General features: G+C 35.5%; 2 protein-coding genes across 2 annotated transcripts; both read right to left on the bottom strand.

The window, feature by feature from the left end:
• Positions 1 to 12,188: 12,188 nt before the first annotated feature.
• On the bottom strand, positions 12,189 to 13,193 carry LOC133283797 (hydroxyproline O-galactosyltransferase GALT3-like). The gene has a single exon (XM_061480707.1). The coding sequence runs from the start codon at positions 13,191 to 13,193 to the stop codon at positions 12,189 to 12,191; it is 1,005 nt and encodes a 334-aa protein (XP_061336691.1).
• A 1,565-nt stretch (positions 13,194 to 14,758) lies between these two features.
• Positions 14,759 to 18,092, bottom strand: LOC133283815 (G-type lectin S-receptor-like serine/threonine-protein kinase At4g27290). Its single transcript, XM_061480726.1, has 7 exons — positions 16,826 to 18,092; positions 16,390 to 16,518; positions 16,040 to 16,197; positions 15,754 to 15,961; positions 15,427 to 15,664; positions 15,190 to 15,340; positions 14,759 to 15,052 (listed from the first exon to the last, which is right to left on the bottom strand). Exons 1-7 carry the CDS (start codon positions 18,090 to 18,092, stop codon positions 14,759 to 14,761), a joined length of 2,445 nt encoding a protein of 814 aa, XP_061336710.1.
• Between the last annotated feature and the right edge of the window lie 4,132 nt (positions 18,093 to 22,224).

Below are 22,224 nucleotides of genomic sequence, written 5' to 3' on the forward strand. Positions count from 1 at the left end.
TGGATTAAGGTAAGTATCAACAATGGTTTGACACAAGACTTACATAATGAATATGTCATTAATTGTGATAATCTTCACCTTGAAATAGGTGTTGTGATTATTGATAAAGCATTTTGTTGGCTCGTGGACCTTACTTGGCTTGGAAGAGGCTAGGTTTGAGAGCTATTTCAGGTAAGCTTTTGGTCCTTGGGGTTAATCCCTCATTCGTTTCACCAAACTCCAAGGGAGGGTGGTTCTTCCATATGGTATGTGGATAATGAATTGTTATATGGTGCATGTATATGTATGTATATTTGTGTGCCACACAAGAGGAATTAACTTGTGTGTGAAACACAAGAGGAGTTACCTTATGCATAGTACATGACGAGTTACCCTGCATAATGCATACATATTTTTTCTCTAGCCGGTAGGATTTATTATCTGCACACTGCATGGATATATATATATATATATATATATATATATATATATATATATATATATACTGATGCATGCATAGATTTTATAATGTGGTTATACCAGAAGTGAGCTTAGGTTTGGATGAGCCCTCCAAGGGTCCCTAGTTTACTAAGATAATTATATTATCTCATCTCATGTTATGGGGATTATCATTTCAGGTACAGGAGCTGATGTTGCTATGGTATCACGCGCCAAAAGGTCGAAGGAGAAATATTATCTGACTTGATAGTCATGATTATGATTGTTATTTCATTTTGTACATGACATGTTGTTATTCTTTTGAGTTGCATATGTCATGTATTCTTTTGGAGAGCATAGGGATGTCTATGCTATATTGATAGTTGTATATGTCATTAGTGATGTATGTAAGAACCCGCACCGCTAAATTAGAAATTTAAATAATTTTATTATGAGTTAGGAAATAGTTCCATAATTGACTTTGGATAAATATAGAAAGATTAGGATAATTATATAGAAGGTGGAATAATGCTTAAGTCATTTTTCTGATGGAAAATACAGATATCGACTATGAAGCACCGACACTTCAAAAACCTGATGTGTCGTGTCCGACACTTCTCGACACACTCGGACACTCCCCGACACTCCAACACGCGATATAGAAATTCAAAAAAAGGTTCAAAGGTTACGTTGCGTTGAGTTTTTAGTTCCAACTATTAGATTCGTTGGATTACGATTACCATTTTATTGAGTTTAATATAAATATTTGGGATATCTTATGTTACTTTGCAAAATTTATGAATATTATAAGTTTAGATTCATTTTTTTGTTAAATTATTGAATATTAAATATAATATATACTACATAAAATAAAAATATTATTTAATATCAAAACGTGCCTAACGTGTCAAAATCAAACACTTTTTTAGAATTAACGTGTCGGAGTGTCGTGTCGTATCGTGTCACGTGTCCCGTGTCAGTATCAGTGCTACATAGGATATCGGTTCTGCTCTGCGGTATAAATGCGTACCGGTGAAGTATTCCAAAAAATTATAATAAAAATATAATTATTCCTAGAAAAATATTTAGATTAAGAATATTAAGTTTGGGGCAAGAATAATAAGCAGTGATGTCAGAACTAATACCAAGTATGTATAAATGCGTACCGGTGAAGTTTCTCGAAAAGTTATTGTTAAAATATGATAATTCTTAGAAAAATGTCTAGGTTAAGAATATAAAATTTTAGAGTTAAAAGATGAGCATAATTAATTAAACTACTATTGTTAGTTTAAGTGAGTGCACCTATATATACCCAATGACCCAAAGCCCTAGGTCAATTTTCAGACCCCCAAGGTTGATCCTCATGGCTGCCACCTCCCATTCTTCATGAAGACTTGAGCATTTTGCATGAAACCTAGCCAAGAAGTCACCTTTCTCCATATTTCTCTATTCCTATGCTCTAGAACCATCATCAAACATTGTAAAGCTTGAGTTTTGTGGGAGAAAAATCTTGTCTTAAGAGTTTGAGCTGCCGTTTACATAGAGTAGGGGTTGTCCACTTGAGTTCTTAGTGTGTGAACTATTGATACACTCTAGGAAGCTTCAAGAATCAAACTTTGTAAAGAAAGGACCTACCTTTGAGTGAAATTTTCGTGCACCATCAAGTCAGTAGCTTGGAGCATCTTCAAAGTCCTTAAAACTTTCCCATTTTTATGTTTTCAAAGGGCCATAGGTAACTATAAACCATTCCCCTTGTATTTTCTTGAAAATGACTTATTTTGTGAAGTGAAAAGAGGAAACCTTAATGATTCTTGTAAAATATGGTATATCTATGTTTAATCATGTGGTTTGAACTTCTGTTTGATGAAAAATTGAACCTTGGAAGCATACTCGCGGATTATGTAGAAAAATCTGCAATTTTCGTATTTTGTCCTCGTGGTAATCGATACCCTCTACATGGTAATCGATTACCATGTGGAGTAATTGATTACCCTATTCTTGGTAATCGATTACCCCTTGTCAAAAAGACCATAAACTAATTGTGATGTGAAGAAAAGCCCCAATTAAGTTATGGTACCCTAGGGAGTCAATGTTACAGTTGAAAAAATAAATATGAAAGATAAAAAGGCTTGATATGCTATAATTATGGCTTTAGGAGGAACTTGAGGTACTAAACGAAAAGAAAACATTGCTCAATTGTTATGAAATTTGGGATTATGATTAATAATAATGTTCTTGATGTAAAATAGATTGCAATTGTCAGATTGTGTGATTGTTGGTGCATCTGTGTATACCGAGCCTTTGATAGGGAGTTTGACACTGTAGGTAAGCTTTCGTGTTCTCGGTTTTACCTATTGATGGTTCCACCAAACCTTCTGGAGGGATGGTTTATATGCATGATGTGTTTTTCTGAAAATATATCTGTTTATATTGAATATGTCGTTGAGCTTGATTATTATATAGTGCATTTGCCATATGTATATGTATGTGGGTGGGGTATTCCACATGAGACGGTAATCCCTGAGCATGTCGGGCCACATGCAAGATGGTAACTTCGTGTGTGAGGTACATGGTGGACTCCTTAGTGGGTTGAAGACGTATGTAATGCCTACATTTTGTTCTCTGGCCAGTAGGATGCATACACACATGACATGGACATACGCTGCATTGCACAGATTTTTCCATTATACTATTGTTATCATTTTTGAACTTATATTGCACATGTAAATGAGCTTGGGGTGGAGAGATCCTTGAGGACCCCTTGCCTTACTGAGATTTCATGTTATAGAACTCACCTCGTGCGGGGCACATTTTCAGATACAGGTACTTATGAGGTTGAGACATCTAGCGGCAGGAGACCGGAGTTGAGTTGAAATGATGCATGCACCTTGTCACTTTATTATGATTTATGCCTTGCTATTATTTCTATATGGCTATTGTACTTGAGATATGATTTGACTATGCTGCCTATTTGGTGAGCATAAGTGTAACACCCCGTTACCGGACCGGTGTGTTATCGATAATTATGATATTAAGCGCAGTCACAATCACAACAGTTATTTGAATTTACGGAAAAACTTTTTCTTTTTAATAATGTTCGCACTTTTAAAATAATCGTCTCAGACAATATACTAACTGTGATCACAAATCAAAACTTATAGCAAAATTATGAATATATTAGCTTAATACCATACAGTTTACATTTGAAGATGGCTAAGTGGTTCCCATAAACCAATAAAACTTAAAACTCATTCTATCCATGTTTAACACTAAATGCCTTCACACTTTTATTTACTCTAACAATTTTATACCTCTCAAATGCTTCTCATTCCTTAATATGATATATATTTCTTTGTTAGCTACACGTGGATTTAAACCGCGCTCAATTTGGAGCACCGTAGCCCAAGTTATGAATTTTCTAAGAAAAATGGGCGCTGAATTCCCAGGACCCCCCGCGCTAAGAGCGCCAATTCCGCGCTAACAGCGCCACAATGCTCCAGGAGGCAGAGAGGATGGCGCCCACAGCGCCATATTGGTGCTCATAGAGCCAAGGTTACAGACTCCCACTGAAGGTTGGCGCTAATAGCGTCAACTTGATTCCAATAGCGCCGCAGTTCTCGAAATAGGCACCAAACAGGGCAATTTGACCTCCTTTTGTATTTTTCCCATAACTTGAGTTATACTAACCCAATTTACACACTATTGGTTTCATTGGAAAGCTAAAAGAAAGATCTATAACTTCCAAGAAGGCCAAGAGGTCCAATTCTATCACTTAGGAGGTGAAAATTGGGAAGCACTCTATTTATATTTTCAATAATTACCAATTATCCAATCATGTACCTAATTAATTATCATTACCATAGTCATTTGACCATTTCACAACTCAACCCATTCTTTGTGTCCTTGATCCTTCCATCAACTATAAACCTCCATGAATATTCTTTACAAAAACTAAATTTTGCACAATCCAAGTGGCAATTATCATAATTTCCAATATTATAGCCATTTTGAACATCAAATGATCTATTTACAACATAAGACTTCAAATGCCGCAAAACACAACATATGTGGCCATGGAAGTGTCTCATGCTCACCAAAATACAAATATAAACAAGAGGCATAAATGTACATCACTACAAAGACTTAGAATCTAATCATGAACACCACAAAAGCATGGAAATCTCAACATGCAATATGTTCATGATCTAAGTCAAAAATGCTAAATGTTCTACTATGTGCATTAAATAAACTCCTCCAAAATGCTATGCTCTCCATATGCACATCATCTCCAACTCATCCACTAAGCGGGCCTCTTGCCCGAAGCTCCTCCTTGCTAACTATAGCCTGAAATAATGTCCCCAAATGCGGGATGAGATATACAAATATATCTCAGTAAACCAAGAGTACTAGAGGATCACTCCATCCCATGGCTCACTCAATGTTCAACAAATAACATTATGTAAAGATGCACGACATACAATATCACAACAACTGGGGACAAATCCAAGAACATCCACATCAGGATTCCGTTCAAGGACCCCATCATATAACTCCCGGGAAGCTTCCTGGTGCCTCTCCTATGGATGAGATGACCCCATAGCAAAACCCAACTGAAACTCCTCATGAGCCCTATCCAGCAGAAGTCCCACGTTTGGATCATCCTGGTACCGCTCCCAGAGTCGGCCCCACGTCAAAACCCGACCGAAATCCCCAAAGGATATTTTCAGCGGAAGTCCAAACCAACACACATTTACTGGCCAGAAACCACAAACATCTCACACACAACCAAGCAATAATGCATGAAAGTGCATAATCACACAATGCCAAACGCACAAAATCCAACCACAACCTCCCACTAGGTGTGGTGGAGCACATTGCTCTAAAATGTACGCTCCAAGTTCAATCTGTTTCTATAGCGTCCGTGAGAGGCAACCTATATGATCAACAAAATGACCATAAATACCATTTCAATGCATATCAATTCATTTCACACACATCATAACCAATTAGAATCACCTAGGCCTAATGGCACTATCTCATTTAATTCAACTACCTTAACTCATTTAGTCATCAAACTAACTCACCAATCCCACATCCTATGCATCAAAATATCAACCATCAATAGTACCCATTTTTCAACTCAATTTTTCCTTCCAACCACTACATGGTTCGAATTCCTCAATGAATGGTACCCCAAGGTTTTCAATCCATTCTAACACTTATACACATCATATAATCCTACCATTAATTCATAAAAACAACCAACCCTTAATTCTCAACCATCACATTCATGATCACAACCAACAATTTCATCATTTTCCACCAATTTTCACTAAGTTACAAAATTATACATCACCATAAATTTTAATGGTTCAATCATCATTATACATCATTACAAGCAACAATTTACAAAGGAGCAACATCATTAAAAGCCCCCATCCACATCAACCAATCAACACCTAACCAAACATTCATACATTTTATGATTTCCAAATTAAACCAATGAAGTTGTGAATACTTACTACCAATGAACTCCCAAGGACCCAAGGAGTAGATTCCAATCACCAATGCAAGAATTTCAAGTCCCCAAGCTCCCACACAATACCTAGGTCGAAATATAGAGAGGGAGGAACAACTCTTCACACACTATAACCCACAAGATGCTCTCAAGAGGAAAGTCACTCACAAGAGGGTGATTAACAACTTTGTAGTTGAGAGTTCTTTCTAAAAGTGACTAGAATTCAAGTTGAAAATCAAGAAAGCTTCAAACCCCCTAGCCATGGTGAGAGCTCGACGGTGGAGAGAAAGGGAGGAGAGAGAATGTGATGGAATTTGTGATTTCAAGACACTAAGTCACTTAAGACCCCAAAGTGGATCTCACTTGCGAATTAACTTTAATAATCACCTAATTTAAACCACAAATTCATATCCTACGTATTTTTCTCGTTCACATCATATTTTTACTTTCTAAAAATACTGATCATAATTTTGCCCTTATCGGGACAATTATACCGCAATATTTTACACCGGTAAAGTCACTATTCATCAAATTTTCCGAAACTTACCTATCCACTCGATTTTTCGTCCTGAATCCATTTCCGGCATTATTTTTACCATTTGAAATCTTCTACTCAATTTTTCAAGCCTAGGATTGCGTGTTTGGTAAATTACCATTTTGCCCTTTCTATGTATTTTGGCTCTAATTTCGGAATTTTTACTAATCCTACCCTTTTTATCAACATTATCACATATAAATATATATTTAGAAATATGAGGTGTTATAATAAGGTTGTCCATGCCACATTTGAATAAGCTATTTTTATTTCAAACTAGAGTTGTACTATTGTATCAGGATTTGTCTGGTCTACGGGTTGTAGTTCCATGACTTGATATATTATTTATGTTATGAGGTTATTCAGTGTAGTTATTTATTGCAATTTACATACATGTGGTTTTTGAAAAATATTTACTAAGTTAATCTGATAAGGTTCATATTTGAAAAAATTTAGCTTCGCATTTATTGAGCTGCGCTTATTACCATTTATATGCTTGACACACCGGGTGCACACGGGTTGTTGCAATGTACACACAGGCCTATGTTACTTATTTAATTGCATCTCCTTGTTTTTTTATGTAATTATGTAAGTAATATTATGAGCATTATTTTGAGAGTGATGGTTATGAGATAGCCTAGGCAATAGATGGTTGGAAAATATGTTTATCCAGGTTGAGATATGATTGAGATACAATTAAACTGCTAATAAGGTGGAAAAGAAAAAAAGAGTGGGAAATGTCTCCCGTGGTCCAAAATACAGATGAAATGTCGTCCGTTTCATTTTGGCCTAAGAAGTGGTAAAGTTTGCAATACATAAGGAAAAAGAAAAAGTTAACCAGTTACCTTCCGCATTTAATTTATAAAGTATGTTGCGTTTATTATCATATGAATGTTAATTAACCGGCTGCAGACGGGGCATTACATTAAGCTTCCACCTTGTCATTGCCTAGCAAGCATCCAAGGGAAGGAGGATTCGAAGAGAAAGAGTTCTCGTGGCAATCAAGAGACAACCGTGTGGATCACCATTATAGGGTATCATTCTTTTTGACGCATTCAAGTCATCAAAGTTATTCTAAAATCCCAATATGTGTTTTAACGATTAGATCCTAAGCATAACTCATAAGTACCATAAGAAGTTACGGATTCCACAACGATTAACAAAGATTAAAATTTTTATTTTTCATCCCATGAGCGAGTTGCTTGAATGTCAAGTAACTCCAATAATTACTTTCAAAACAAACCCAAGCCCAATGCTTTCACCAAACAAAATAAAAAATCCTTAGCCCAATGTGACATGGATCGTTGAGATCTCGCACGTCGAATGTCTACGATTGTTTGTTTCCAAATGTGTGTATATTGAGACCCAATTTACTCATAGCTGCGGTCCAAATTGAAATGGACCAGGGTAAAGGAAGAAGGCTTATAGCGAGGGGCTATACGACGCTGCGTTTAGAAAATCGGAGAAGGCTAAACGGATTAGAGTAAATGATGCAATGTGCGAAACGCATACCTCCACATAAAAGCAATGAAACGAAAATGGGCCTTTTGATCTAGCGGACCAAAAAAATAGTGTGCCTTTGCAATAAAACGCATATTTTTCATATTATGCCAAATAATAATTTTTTGCATAATATTTTATGTCCAAAGTACCACGACCATGAAAATATTTTAAGTGCTCCGTACTGAATAAAAAAAAATAGCATGCTAATATGTTGGGAGTAGGATATTGTAATAACTAATTAGTGCTACTATCAATATTACTACCAATCAATTTCACCGTTAGATCTATTATGTTGATCTAACGGTTACATTTATTTTCATCTTTGTATGATTATGATTTCTTATATTTACTATTTAACATTAAATATGAAAAATCATAACCATACAAAGATATAAATAAATATAAAATATTAAATATGAGAAATCATAACCATATGAAGATGAAAATAAATATAACCGTTGGATTAACATAATCGATCTCACGATAAAATTAATTGATAATAACATTAGTAGTACCACTAATTAATTGTTACAATAACATTTCCTATTATATTATCATGTCAATGCTTGGAAAGAGAAAAGATAGTAGTAATCCACTAGGGCTAGCCTAGTGGTGTGGGTGTGTGTAATAGAGTGTGTGTGAGTGTGTGGTTGTGTGTTCTATTTCTTGTAACCTACAAAAAAGAGAAAAGATAGTAGTTGCTAGGTGTCCATTTTTGAATGAAAGTGACATTGTTACTACTTACTTCTCTAGATTTAAAAAATGCTCTCCACATTTATGTTACACTCTTGTGGGGTCCACTTTCCACCCACATCATCAACTTAGGAAATGTAGCATTTTATATATAAGGTGACTGTTTGGAAAAAAAGTTTAATTTCTCTTCATCCTTTTAAATAAATTTTTACAAAAGTTATTATAATAAAAAGAGTTTTGACTCAATTGAAACTGTCGAATCTCCTTCGGCCATTTTCTCAATCGAATTTTTTTTCAGTGTTACAGATGCACTGGAAATTCAATACATCTTCTACTTACAATGTGACATGTGTCTTATTTTTGTCAAATTATTAATAAATAATTTATTTTAAAATCGGATGAAAAAACAATTTAACAAAAAATAAGATAAATATCACATTGTGAGTGGAAGATGCACCTAAAACTCAATACGCACCCAACATATTATCTTCCCAAGTACTACAGCCTTATTTCTCCATCCACCTATGATAAAATCTCACCACTCAGCATAAAAAGGGACTAATCACCATTGCACTTCCTAGGCATATAGACTATTAGCGAAAGGCAGGTTCACTGAAATAGTTGATTTATCAGGCAGGTCTTCACAAGCATGTTGTGTGATTATCATGCTGCGTAGTGACTACGAATTACCTGCCTCAACCTAAAATTGCCTCAACTGAAAGAGATCCAGACAGTACATCATCAAGCAACCATAATATAGTCAACTAATGATATCATAAATGCCCTCATTGTTGCACGGTTGAATGCATTTCATTATAATTAGTACGATGCTACTAGTTTCATTTTTAGGCGTATTGGCAGTGTTAGAAGAAGTTGATCATTGCAGAAATCAAAGTCAGACCTGAAGTTAAAGTTTCAAAAAATTAAAATGCTAATGTGAAGGGAAGTGCTTAAATGCTAGTAACTTGCTCGGCACAGTAACCAAAGTGTTATTTTTTGCTAATTTTTTTACTCGAATGTCACGCGAATAGTATTTTTTATCAGATTGCCGCGTGTCATAATTCACTATCACTGATAGTGAATTTCATGGCCAATGATTTCGTGACACGTGACTATATTGCAGACCAAATTTGCTACTGCTGGTAGCGAATTATGATATATCAGCTTTTTCCTGCGAAAGTATGTCATGTGTCATAAAATTATTGGCGAATGTAATTCGCTACCAGTCATAGTGAATTACGCCCATGTGGCAGTCTGGTAAAAAGTATTGTTCGCGTGGCATTTGGATAAATTTTTTGCCAAAATATGACATTTTGGTCACTGTTCCAACTTGCTCTCTAGTCTCCCCTGAGTTCTCACTTTCTCTGTTTCGTCCTCATTATTGACCTATGTTACACCAATATTGATACGGGATATGGGATAGGATAAGACGACACACCACCACATTAATTCTAAAAAATATTAGATTTTGACATGTTAGAACACATTTTGATATTAAATAATATTTTTAATTTATGTAGCGTTTATTATATTTAATATTTAATAATTTAACCAATAAATAAATAAATAATCAAACTTCTGATACCTACCAATTTTGCAAAGAAATATAAGATATCCCAAATATTTATATTAAACTCAATAAAGTGATAATCGTAATCCAACGAATCTAGTAGTTGAAACTAGAAACGCAAAGCAACGCAATCTTTAAATCCTTTTTGAATCTTTATAACTAGTGTAGGAGTGTTGGACACGAAAATATCGTCGATACTACGGGAGTACTGAAGACTCAATGTATCATTTACTCAATTTGAAAAAAATGATATATATTTTTTACCATTTCACGCTTCTTGTATGGTTATTTTTTCCTAAATCATCATCTTTTTCTAGTTTTAGTAAAGGAGTCATACTCTATTAGCACCAAAGATATGCTGGTCGGACACAACACATGGTCATTGACCCTGTTCCAAATAATGTCTTCGAATTAATCTCAAATTCCTAATTGTGTGCCCGTGAAAGTGAATCACTCATTTCTCGGCTTTTTGACCCTTATAACCTTTTATTAATAATTAATTACCAAATTGACCTTCATTCTAAACTATTTCAAAAATTTAACCCCCTCCAAAAACATAACACCAATCTGCCCATGTTTGACCGTTGACCACCAAGTCTACCCGGGTACACCCCTCCCTACCCGGGTATTTTTTGAAATTTTTTGCCTACCCGAGAAGAGAGGGGTGTACCCGGGTATTTTTCTTGGCACCTGAGAAATTGTTTGAATTATTTACCCGGGTAGGGAAGGGTGTACCCGCGTAAATAATTGAAATATGGACTGGACTGTTGTTCTTCTTCGTTTAGGAATTTTGAATGACTTTCTATCCTAATAATGTTTACTATTTCAGTCATTCTAAATGCTGAACTTGTTGAGTTGAGGTTCAACAATGGTTTTTATTCTTTAGCTCTCACGCCCCTCACATGAAAACCCTAATGGCTTGAAGGGTGGATAAAATAGAAGCTGTGAATAACTTGTGCTGAAACCTTAAATAGTGAAATTCAGTCTTAATGATTAGAATAGAGGAACCAAGCATTGAACCCTTTATCACAAAGTGATCAAGGCTTTGTTACCTTGTCAAGGAACCAGTCATCCTAATTGTTTAAGTATTTAGGTGGAGATCCACAAGTGGTTTTATCTCATACACTCATAAAAACATATCCCCTCTACCTTGCAAAGAAAAGGAAAAGATGCATAATAGGCTCGTGGTTTTACTTCAAATAGACATCAAAAAGTCTTCCTGTCCTAGACAAAACATTAAAAGTTGGCGAACTTTTGAAATAAGTTTCTCTTTGGCTTATTAAATGTCAATAATACCTTCAATGAACATAGACAGAAAGATCCATTATTTTTCTCATAGTTGATTTGTATATCAAAGTTTCATTCTTATGCTAGAGAAATGATATATTGGTAATGTTCATTCAGATCAACAATCCTTGGTGTTTTACTAAAGACGAGTTTCCTATGTGGGTATAAGTCATCAAGAATTCATACTCCTATATGGGATTCCTTAATTCTGTATACTAAGCTTACTGGAGATGTCTACTCCTATAAGAACAACAGTCTGGTATTTCAATTATTTACCCAGGTACACCCCTCCCTACCCGGGTAAATAATTCAAACAATTTCTCAGGTGCCAAGAAAAATACCCGGGTACACCCCTCCCTACCCGGGTAGGCAAAAAATTTCAAAAAATACCCGGGTAAATTTGGTGGTCAACGGTCAAGCAGGGGCAGATTGGTGTTATATTTTTGGAAGGGGTTAGATTTTTGAAATAATTTGAATGAAGGTCAATTTAGTAATTAATTATTAATAAAAAGTTATAAGGGTCAAACAGCCCTCCTTTCTCCTCTCTCTCAATGAGAAAATCTTAGTAAGAACCCAAACTCATTATTTTATGGCATAATCTATATCATAAAATAATTAACAAATTGGTCAAATTAAAACATGTGCGATCGCGGATCACCAAACGGCTAAAGTATATGATACAATTTGGAAGGCTTCAAATGACGAGTGACATTGAAATACTTGAGAGTTCGAATCCACTTTTCTTGATTCTTCAACAAGTGAACCGCGATAGTGTCTGGCCAGAGTTCATGAGTACACGTGGTTGGTGGCTCCGGAAAATTGTACATAGACCACTTAGCATTGAACCTATTATTTCCACGACGACCCTCACGCAACCACTCTCCAAAAACCTTATCCTCAGGACCTTGGAAGCGTTTCCTCGGAATATCCGAACCTCGTATCCACTCCACAATGTCCCAAGACACCAAATAACCCATCCCAGACATGTATTTCACAAAAGGGTCCATGCTTTTACAGGGTATCACGTATCCATAGTACAAATCTTCCCTCGGCAATGGTTTCAACGACTCCACCAAACTGTTCAACCTCAAATATGTATCATCGTCTGCTTTCATGACGTAATGGTAAGGAGGGTAAGGCCCAACGGTGTCGTTTAAAAGCTCTGGAAGGGTTGAGAAGTAGTTCAAGGTTTTCCCGTTGTTCATGTTCTCTTTGCAGTCCAGGATCATGATGTCGTCGTGGTGCATGATCTCAAGGGCTACTAGGACCTTCTGATCCTCTTTCGTGAGGTTGCAGAACACGAACTTCACGTCAACTTTGGCCCCCGGCGGAGGCGGTTGTGTGCTGTAGACTAGGCGGAGGAAGTGCCGCCGGAGGTATTGGTCGGGGAGTGTGAGGATGCCTATGAGAATTCGGAGGTTGTCCGAGGAAGAGTTGTTTGTTTGAGCCCTTGTGGTGGCGGTGGCGGTGACGGTGGAGTCGGTTGCCGGAGGGAATCGAAGTTGAGGTTGGTTAGTGAATGCTAATATGCCGAGGAAGATGAGAATGGTGCAACAAGAGAGTGTGAAGCGTCCTTGGTCTATCTTGGAGGGTTTCATTGTTGTGTTGAGTCTATGAAGCTGGAGTCGAGGCTTGCCAATTTGAGTTTTGATGATCCTAATAGGATGCATGAGTTACCAAAGCTTATTAGGTGCAATGCGTTATGGTTTATTAGGATAAGTTGGAAATTGTATTGTTTATTAATCATACTTGAATTGATTAAACGTTGGGAGCATGTGGTAATTTGTGGAAATGGCACTTCTTTTCCCTGATATTATGCATAGTATTGAGCAACTTTATTAATTTGCTAATTAGGTAAGTAACCACTGTCGAGAGAAGGAAACATATGAGATGGTGGAGTTAAGCCTAAATGTTGGGTGGATGAGTCATATGTTGTTGAGTTTTGGTTTGGGTTTAGACAAAGTGGTTTTGGTGAAGTTTCGTAGTTAGTTAGGCATATTTTCATGAACAGGGGAGGTTTCAAAATCATTCACGCCATACTTGACTAAGGAAGAAACTTGCTTGGCCAAGAAATTATTCTTTAGGGTATTACGTTAAAAATAATTACACTTTATGTTTGATGCTAGAAGACATTGATGATAATGATTACTACTGCCGTAAAAAGCTTTTACTCTGGTTTATCTCGTGCCAACCTACCATGACATTCAAGAAAGGCCACTCTTTCTGCCTTAATAAACGAAAATCATTCATATGGTCATTCAAGAAAGGCCACAAGAGTTGTGTGACTGATGATACCATATAGGAGATGCTTCCTGGAATCAAAACTCTTAAATCCTTAAACGCTTTTTTTTTTTTTTTTTTTCTGCTTGTAAAATAGCTAAGAAAGCCAGTTTGAGGTGTGAAGTGATTAATTCTGCTTGTGATATTATGTGGCCAGTTTGAGGATTTAATTCTGCTCCAACTCATTACAAAAACAGATTACTAGCCCATATCCCCTCTATTAGCTATAGAGTATTCTGTTTGTTTAAGTGGTATCACATGTAGTATTCTTATTAGAATATATTAGTATGATATGAAACAAAATGATCAAACGTGGATCGCGGCATATCGCGGCCAACCCGAAAAAGGCTCTAGTGCAATATCGGGTTGCGGTTGCGAAAATAGCGGAATAGATATATGACAGAAATAATGACAAAAAGAAATATTTTTTAAAGGCAGAGATAAATAACAGAAGTGACAAAGAAAGACACATATAGACCAAAAAACTCTTAAAAATTTTCTGTTACACGGATAGACTAAAAAACCGCTATTGCGTTCCGGTGTGGCACAATGCGATTTCTTGCGGTAAAGCACCGCAACGCCCATACGACGTGGCTCGCGGCGTTATTGCAGTGCAATTAACTATTATGATATGAAAATGTTTAAAACTTGAGAGTCGATGAATCAGAATTTTATTCATTAGAAAGCAGAAAAAGAAAAACCTGCCAATATACAGAACTGATCGCAATTTACAAGAAAAAACCAAAAAGAAGAACAATCAAACTATCTCAGGACACTGCTACAAAGATCTCTGTTAGTTAAAATAAGAATAAAGCAGGTCGAAGAAAATGAATTGAACTTGAATATATTTACTTTTCCTTTTTCTCTAGAGACATAAAGCATAATTTCGCCATCATTTGTCTGTTTTGTAACAAATATTCGAAACTCGCTTTCTCATTTGTAAATAACAGATTTACTATCTTGGCTGTAACAATGAAATGGAAACTTCATTTGTTGAAGACAGTTCATGTTTACTTGAGGAAGAGACAACTTCATGTGGATAAAACCCGGGTTGTCTTGGATTAGGTAATGCTCTCTCACCATTCAACATTAGAACAACAGATGACATGTCTGGCCTATCATCTTGTCTCTCTTGCACACACAGCAACCCTATCTGGATACATCTTAATGCCTCAACCTCAATAACTGAATCACTAAGGGTATCTGCTATCAGCCCCAATGGTCTGTCCTCACTCCACAATCTCCATGCCTGAAAAAATTGAAATGTGAATTCTGAGTATAACTGAAATTCATAAAGAACCAACTTATGGTTGGAAATTAGAGCATAGGTATGATATTAAAAACAGAATTTCAGAATTGTGATTGCATGTTGCACTTTAGGCTTACATATCCAAGAAGGTTAAGATTATGTTGTGTGTCAAAAAATTCTCTGTTCTTCCTCCCACTAATCATCTCCAGAACAATAACACCGAAGCTAAATACATCAGTCTTCACCGAAAAAGATCCATACACTGCATACTCAGGGGGCATATAGCCACTGCAAAATTACAAATGAGAAAATAAACTTAGGAAAAAAATTATCATAAGTCAAAAAATAATTAAACCAAGTTTTAGATATCTTACTGAGTTCCCACTACTCTTATTGTATTGGCCTCAGCATGATCACCACCAAAAGCTCTAGCCAATCCAAAGTCTGATATTTTTGGGTTCATATCATTATCTAGAAGAATATTACTGGTTTTTAGATCTCTGTGGATGATCCTTAGTCTAGAATCTTGATGAAGATACACAAGCCCTCGAGCAATCCCACTTATGATATGTAAACGTTTATTCCAATCCAATTCTTTGCTTCTTATGTGATCTAACAAATTCAACTCATGTTAGCATGGAGAAGACTTGATATTAAAGGTAAGAACAAATTATGGATTTAGAAAGGACAAAAGCTCATACCAAAAATGAATTTGTCCAAACTTCTATTAGGCATGTATTCATAGATTAGGATTCTTTCATCACTCTGAATGCAACAACCGAGAAGCTTCACAAGATTTCTATGCTGAAGATTGGCAATCAACAAAACTTCATTTTTGAATTCTTGTGGTCCTTGTCCAGATTTCAAGGAAAGCCGCTTGACAGCAATCTCTCTCCCATTTAGTTCACCCTGTTGACAATTACCTAGAAATATTAAAATTTTGGAGATAATGGATCCATCAATAGGAATAAGATATAATCATGTCACCTTGTAAACTGGTCCATATCCACCTTCTCCCAATATGTTACTGGGGGAGAACTGATCAGTAGCATTAGAAATGGTTGAAAAATCAAACGTTGGCAAGTCAATGTTTTCCTTCTCATATTTCTCAATATCATCCTCCTTGTTTATTACTGTGTCCTTACCTGAAATAGTAGATCTTTTATGATTGATGGTATATTTTAAAAGATATATTACATACAAGTAACAGAATACTTGTTAGGGAGTTCAAAATAAACACTAAAAAAAGAAAGGACTCGCAGCTTAATGTCATATAATTGTTAATTGAATCATGATAAAGAAAGAAAATAACTAAAACAAAATATCTCAAAATTCACCTGACTTCCTAAGTTTCTTCCTCTTCAGATACAAGACATATCCAGCTATTGTGATGCCCAAGATGAGTGTCCCAACTCCTCCCAGAATCCCTGCTAGCTTTTTCTTGTTTGAGTTATTCTTTGAATTATCTGAAATATTAAGAGAACAATAAGTCACACACAAGCAACTTCAAGTAGTTTATGAGCAGAGAGGTAAAAAAACTGGTAACAATGACCATCAAATTTCTTATCATTCTTTCATGTTTTGTTTTCTACCTTCAATATGGATGATATTTCTAATATGCATTCTTATGACTGTCAACAAGTTTCCATCATTATTTGCAGCTTCTGAGGGTAGAATAGAATATCACCTAAAGCTGAAATCTTTATATTTCTGGTTCTGTGACTACTAAAAGAAATAAATAGAAAGGGAGCAAAGATAGGAGGTAAGTAGTACCTAATTCTGAAGCAGCCACTCTTATGTGAATCTCTTGCCCTTCAGAGTTTTCTTTCCTCATGTCCATGATGTTATTAAACCAAATCATGCAACCACTTCCACCATCTCTAATATCTAAATTTGAATAGGCTATACAACTGCAGTTTTTTAAGCATTGTATCTCACATTCTTGAAGAGTCATGTTCTTATCTAACCAGGAGGAAGATGTGTCTGGCAACTTCATTCCTGTATACTTAAGAAATCCATCTCTATTATCACAATCCAAATTTACCTTCCGAACACACCCATCAGTCCTATCTAATGAATTCCATTTTTCTGGAGATTTGGGTGTGTAACCTGTGAGGCATTCACATTGTGGAGAGTTATTAACATTGCATTCAGAGTTTGCACCACAAAAGGCATAATTATCACACTGATCCACAGGGCCAGATAGGAAAAGTTGCCAGGTTTCTGTCTGATATGACCACAGGAAACGTTGCACAGCACCTGTTGGTGTGATCATGTATCTTGAAACGATTGAACTATTTAAGGGTTCATAGTGAAAATGAACTTCCTGCTCAGTTAACACAAAAGAGAAAGTAAAGTAACTATAAAGTGTTTCCCAAGGAATCCCACTGAAGAAAAACCCATTCCAAGAGCCTAGTCTGTATAATAATGTTGATCCTTTCGAAATAACTAGCTGAGGAAAACCATGACCAACTAAGTGGTATGAAAAATCACCTCTTGATGGATCTCCTGTGTTTTTCCAAGATGTCAGAGAATTATACACACCACTAACTCTATTAAGATGAAGTATCATCCCTGGGAGTAAAGTGTCACCAGGATAATCAAAACTTTGCCACACAATGTTCCCAGTGCTACTTCCATTTTGTACAACAAGGTTTCCTGTGTCTAAGAGCAATAGAACTGGCATCTGTACAGTGATTGAAGCATTGGAGGACCAGACTATGGTCCCAGAACCATAAAGTATAATTGGATTTCCTCCATCAGTGACTTTGAAAATTGCTGTTGGGTTATTATCAAGTGGGGTATCTCTGTTGGCTACCCATACAATTGTCCTAGGTGTTAAGTTCTTGTACCATATACAAAAGTATAGGCTTTGTGAATTCCTCAAGCTGAAGAATCCAGCTTCAAAAGTTCCAGCTGCAGAAACCAGGGTCTCATTGTAATGGATGGATATGTCTGGAGTGATACTCCTCAGGGAAATGATCATGGGAATGAAGGAGAATAGGAGAGAGAACAGAACAAATCCCTCATAGCTTGCCATTACAAATTAAGATATGGGGTTTGTTTGCGTTAAGATCCTTAAAACTTTTGATTGTAACAATTAAACAGAATAATTTATTTAAATAATATCAAATTAATTGTAATATATATCCAAAAGTTGACTTTTAACTCAAATATTGATATTTGGTATAACATTATAGTCTAAAAAAAAGGCCGTATTTGTTGAATTTCAGGTTATAGTTAAATGCAAAGTTTGAAGCGTGTTCAATTATGTAGATAAAGAGAAGTTATAAAGTCTTCGTCAACGTTGACGACTAGTGGCAGCATCGCTCCATAACCTCTAGAAGGCAATTTTTATGAATCATTCAACCTGCTCCCTTTTTTTAAATATTCACAAAGTTAGTGGGTTGATATAATTTTATTCTTAGGTCCTTAATTTATGTCTTTTAGTTGTTAATTACGTACTGAGTTAGTGATCAACTCCCTTTTTTAAATTATAAGTTGGGTTAGTTTATGCATGTTTGGATCATTTTTTAAAGCTATAAGTTATTTATAAGAATAAGTTTGGTCAAACAAGTTTTGAGAAAAAAAATTATAATAAAAAAAAATTATAATGAAGAAAAAAATTAAAAATTAAATACTTCTAGGAGGAGATTCTTTTTAAGCTATTATCAACTTTTCTTGAATTATGTTTTTTTTTTAAGTGAAGAACTATAAAGATAAAGAGAGTTTTCTTAAAATACATGTTTTTAAGTATCTTTTAAATTAATTTTTTTTTGTAATCATCAAACAACTTTTATTTTCTTTTTTTATCTTTAGTTTATAAGCAGTTTTTAGCTAAAAAAAATCCAAAAGAGGCTCTCAATCATATTCAATAATGGAATCAAAATTTGTTAAATCTGTCGATTGGTAAGCCTAAATTGTTGAGTGTAATTTAGATGTTATGAGTTTATGAAAACTGTTATTTTTCCTAAGATGATATGTGGTTCCTAATAGGATATATAAATGCGTACGTTCATTTAGTGAAATAATGATTGATATTACTTTCTTATTTTTTATTTTTGAATATTATTGATAACTCTCTTGTGGAGAGTTATTTTTAGGCTTATTTGTGATATTTTGGTGCCATAAAAATATATAATTCTCTTGGTTTTATAAGATTAATGCATGAATTCTATATTTTCATGATTTGAATGAGAAATATGTTAATTGTGGATATTTGAAGATAATTTGAGTGTTAGAACCATTTATTGCATTTGCTATTTTATTGCAGGTCAGTGTTGTAGCATCAGAAAGCAGTGTTGTAGTATTGAAGATGAGGTCAGCAGCGTGTTTGGTTGACATTATCACCAGCAAGCTATGGACTCAAGCCCAACTTAATGCAGGGAAGCTTCTGAGCTCGCAAACAGATAATTTGGTCTGAATAATCACTCATAGATCTTCAAGAAATCCTAATCAAATCTTCAACAAATCAGAGTCCACAAATCCAAATCAAATCTGAAGTATATTTGGAAAGATTTGGAGAAGATATGCAGCATCATCATGCTCTGTCCCTCAATCATATTTGCAGCAAATAAGGAAAGAATCTTCAAGCAAATCAAGCAAGTTGCAGCTGCAACAAAAAAAAGTTTTATCTTCAATTATATCTGCAGCAAATAAGGAAAGAATCTTCAAGCAAATTAAGCAAGTTGTAGCTGCAGCAAAACATAGCTATATCTTCAATCATAGCTGCAGCGAAACAGAGCAGATTTGAACATGATTTGTAATGGGTTCGAAGAGCTAATTGGAGCCCAATTCATCAGAGTCTATAAAAAGAGGAACCTAAACACATCAAACAGGTTGAAGAGTCTCTCTTTGAGGCCGGACAGCCTCTCTTAGAGAGAGAAAATGGGGGAAACACTTAGAGGAAATTTGAGGGTTTGTTGAGAGAGATCCAACGAATCCAAGGAAGGAGCTATGGTTCAATAGACAGATCATTGAACCCAGTGACTTTCTGCACTATTCCGGAGGCTGAGGCAAGGTTGATGGTGGTGGAGCTCACGGTTGCTGCGAGAGCAGTGCTACAGCAACGTCCCTATTTTTCTTATCTTAGACCTATGGAATCTTATTCTTTCTTTGTTGTTTCTTTCCACCCAGGTATGAGCTGATTTGTTAGGATTGGGTGATAGACTACCTTTATTGTGATGTAATCAGTTTGCCTAAACTTTGGTGCATGATTCTCCTTTCAGTTGTTTAATAAAGTGTTAGATTGTTTCTAATCTTGTTAATTCATCGAGAGAGAGTTGCAAGGTACTTAGGATTTGGGCTATAGAGATATAGAGGAATCTTGAAAGTTATTAAACGTTGTGGTTTAACTAAGTAAAATTGGTTAATCGTGGGTAGAGAGATCATTCACATCACAAAATCATATGGAACTTAAACTTAATGGATTTATGACTTTGTTGGCCATAGAGATATAGGAACTAGTATACATGTATTGTTGGTAAGAGCCTTTGCATGCATTAGTATTCTGATTACTGATTAGATAATTGCTATAGCATTGTTACTGCATTTTTGTAAAATTGCAATATTGGGAAAATTGATCCCAATCTATTTTGTTACTTGACTTCTTTGTTCTTGAATGCACTCTTGGTTTATTTTTATCTTGCTTTTAGTTATTAGTCAGTAGTTTACTTTAGTCCTTAGTTCTTAATTTACAAAACTTTCATAATATTGTTATTTTATTGTTTCACATTGATCCTAATTTTATAGTTTTCTTCGTGAGAACGATATCTGGACTCACACATCCACTTTATTACTTTATTACTCGTTAATATGTGATTGATAAAAGGGGTACACAATTACACAACAATTATCTATCAATTTATGTATTTCTCAATTATTGTAATTCAATTAATAGTTGGAATTACATTCTACTATCATTTATAACTTAGTGGTATATATATTTACCCAAGTCACGACAAATTATTAATTAACGTGTTTATTATTTGGGTCATGTTTGATTTTGTTCCATCAGTGGCGGAGCTAGAATTTCTTTCTAGTGGGGTGAAAATTCCAATACAGAAAAAGATATGCTGAAGTAAATTAGGTTACTCATTGACCCCATTCCAATTAATTAATTACTAACTTAATGTAACAATACTAATATTATATTTGTATCGTGTTTGTGTGTGTATTTTAAATGTATTATATCTCTAACACATTCTAATTAACCTTGTACATGTATCATCATCCAATTATTTTAATAACCCACTTGGTTGGATATTTAAGTATATAACAAAAATGTTGGGAACTCGGTTCCCTCAACTCAGCTAAGAAGCCTTTGCAGAACTGAAACGTCGAGTTAGATCTCGGCTCTTCAATCGGAGGTCGACTTGAATCACCAAGTTGCCCAGCGCAACGAAAAAAAGAAAAACATAGAGGAGAGAGAGAGAGAGAGGGAGAGAGAGAGAGAGAGGGAGAGAGAGAGAGAGAGGAGAAAACAACAAATTTTAACGTGGGAAAATCTTCTCCAATGCGAAGAAGTAAAAAAAAAAACCACAGGACACTAGTCCAAAATTAAACTTCCGCTATGAAAATAATGGGTTACAAAAGATCAAGCATCACCAACAATGGTGGCACACTCAAACCTCACCTACAATAGTGGTTTTCTCTCAAACTTTTCTAAGGAGGTATGACATTCAAGGTTCTCCCTAGAGGTGCTCTCAAAATCAAAGCTTTGCGCTTTTCACTCAAATCTCATAAGTCAATATTTTTCTTTTCTTTCTCTCTAACCTTCCTCCATCCCACAACTATTATATTTGTAGGGGAAGAAAGAGGTTTAGGGTTTTTTAAATCCTCATGGGTTTTGCCCTTAGCATTAAGGAGGAAGCCCAACTAATCTACCCCTTCCGACTTTAATGCGTCGGCTTCAGCAGTAACCAGGCACCTTCGCTACAATCTTCAAATTTCCTTGCTGGTATAAACTTCGTCATCATGTCAGACCAATTCAAGTCGGTGTGCATTATGACGAGTTCGAGCTCTCCATCTTCCACCACATCTCGATTCCAATGATACCTCACATCAATGTGCTTAGTGCGGGAATGATAGGTCGAATTCTTCGCAAGATGAATTGCACTTTGATTGTCACATCCCAGCTCGTACTTGACTTGATCATGGCTGAGTTCAGAGAT

The sequence above is a fragment of the Gastrolobium bilobum genome, unplaced genomic scaffold (genome assembly GCF_033153095.1).
Source record: "Gastrolobium bilobum isolate Gb01-03AN ecotype WA unplaced genomic scaffold, APGP_CSIRO_Gbil_v1 utg2155, whole genome shotgun sequence".
Classification (NCBI taxonomy): domain Eukaryota; kingdom Viridiplantae; phylum Streptophyta; class Magnoliopsida; order Fabales; family Fabaceae; genus Gastrolobium; species Gastrolobium bilobum.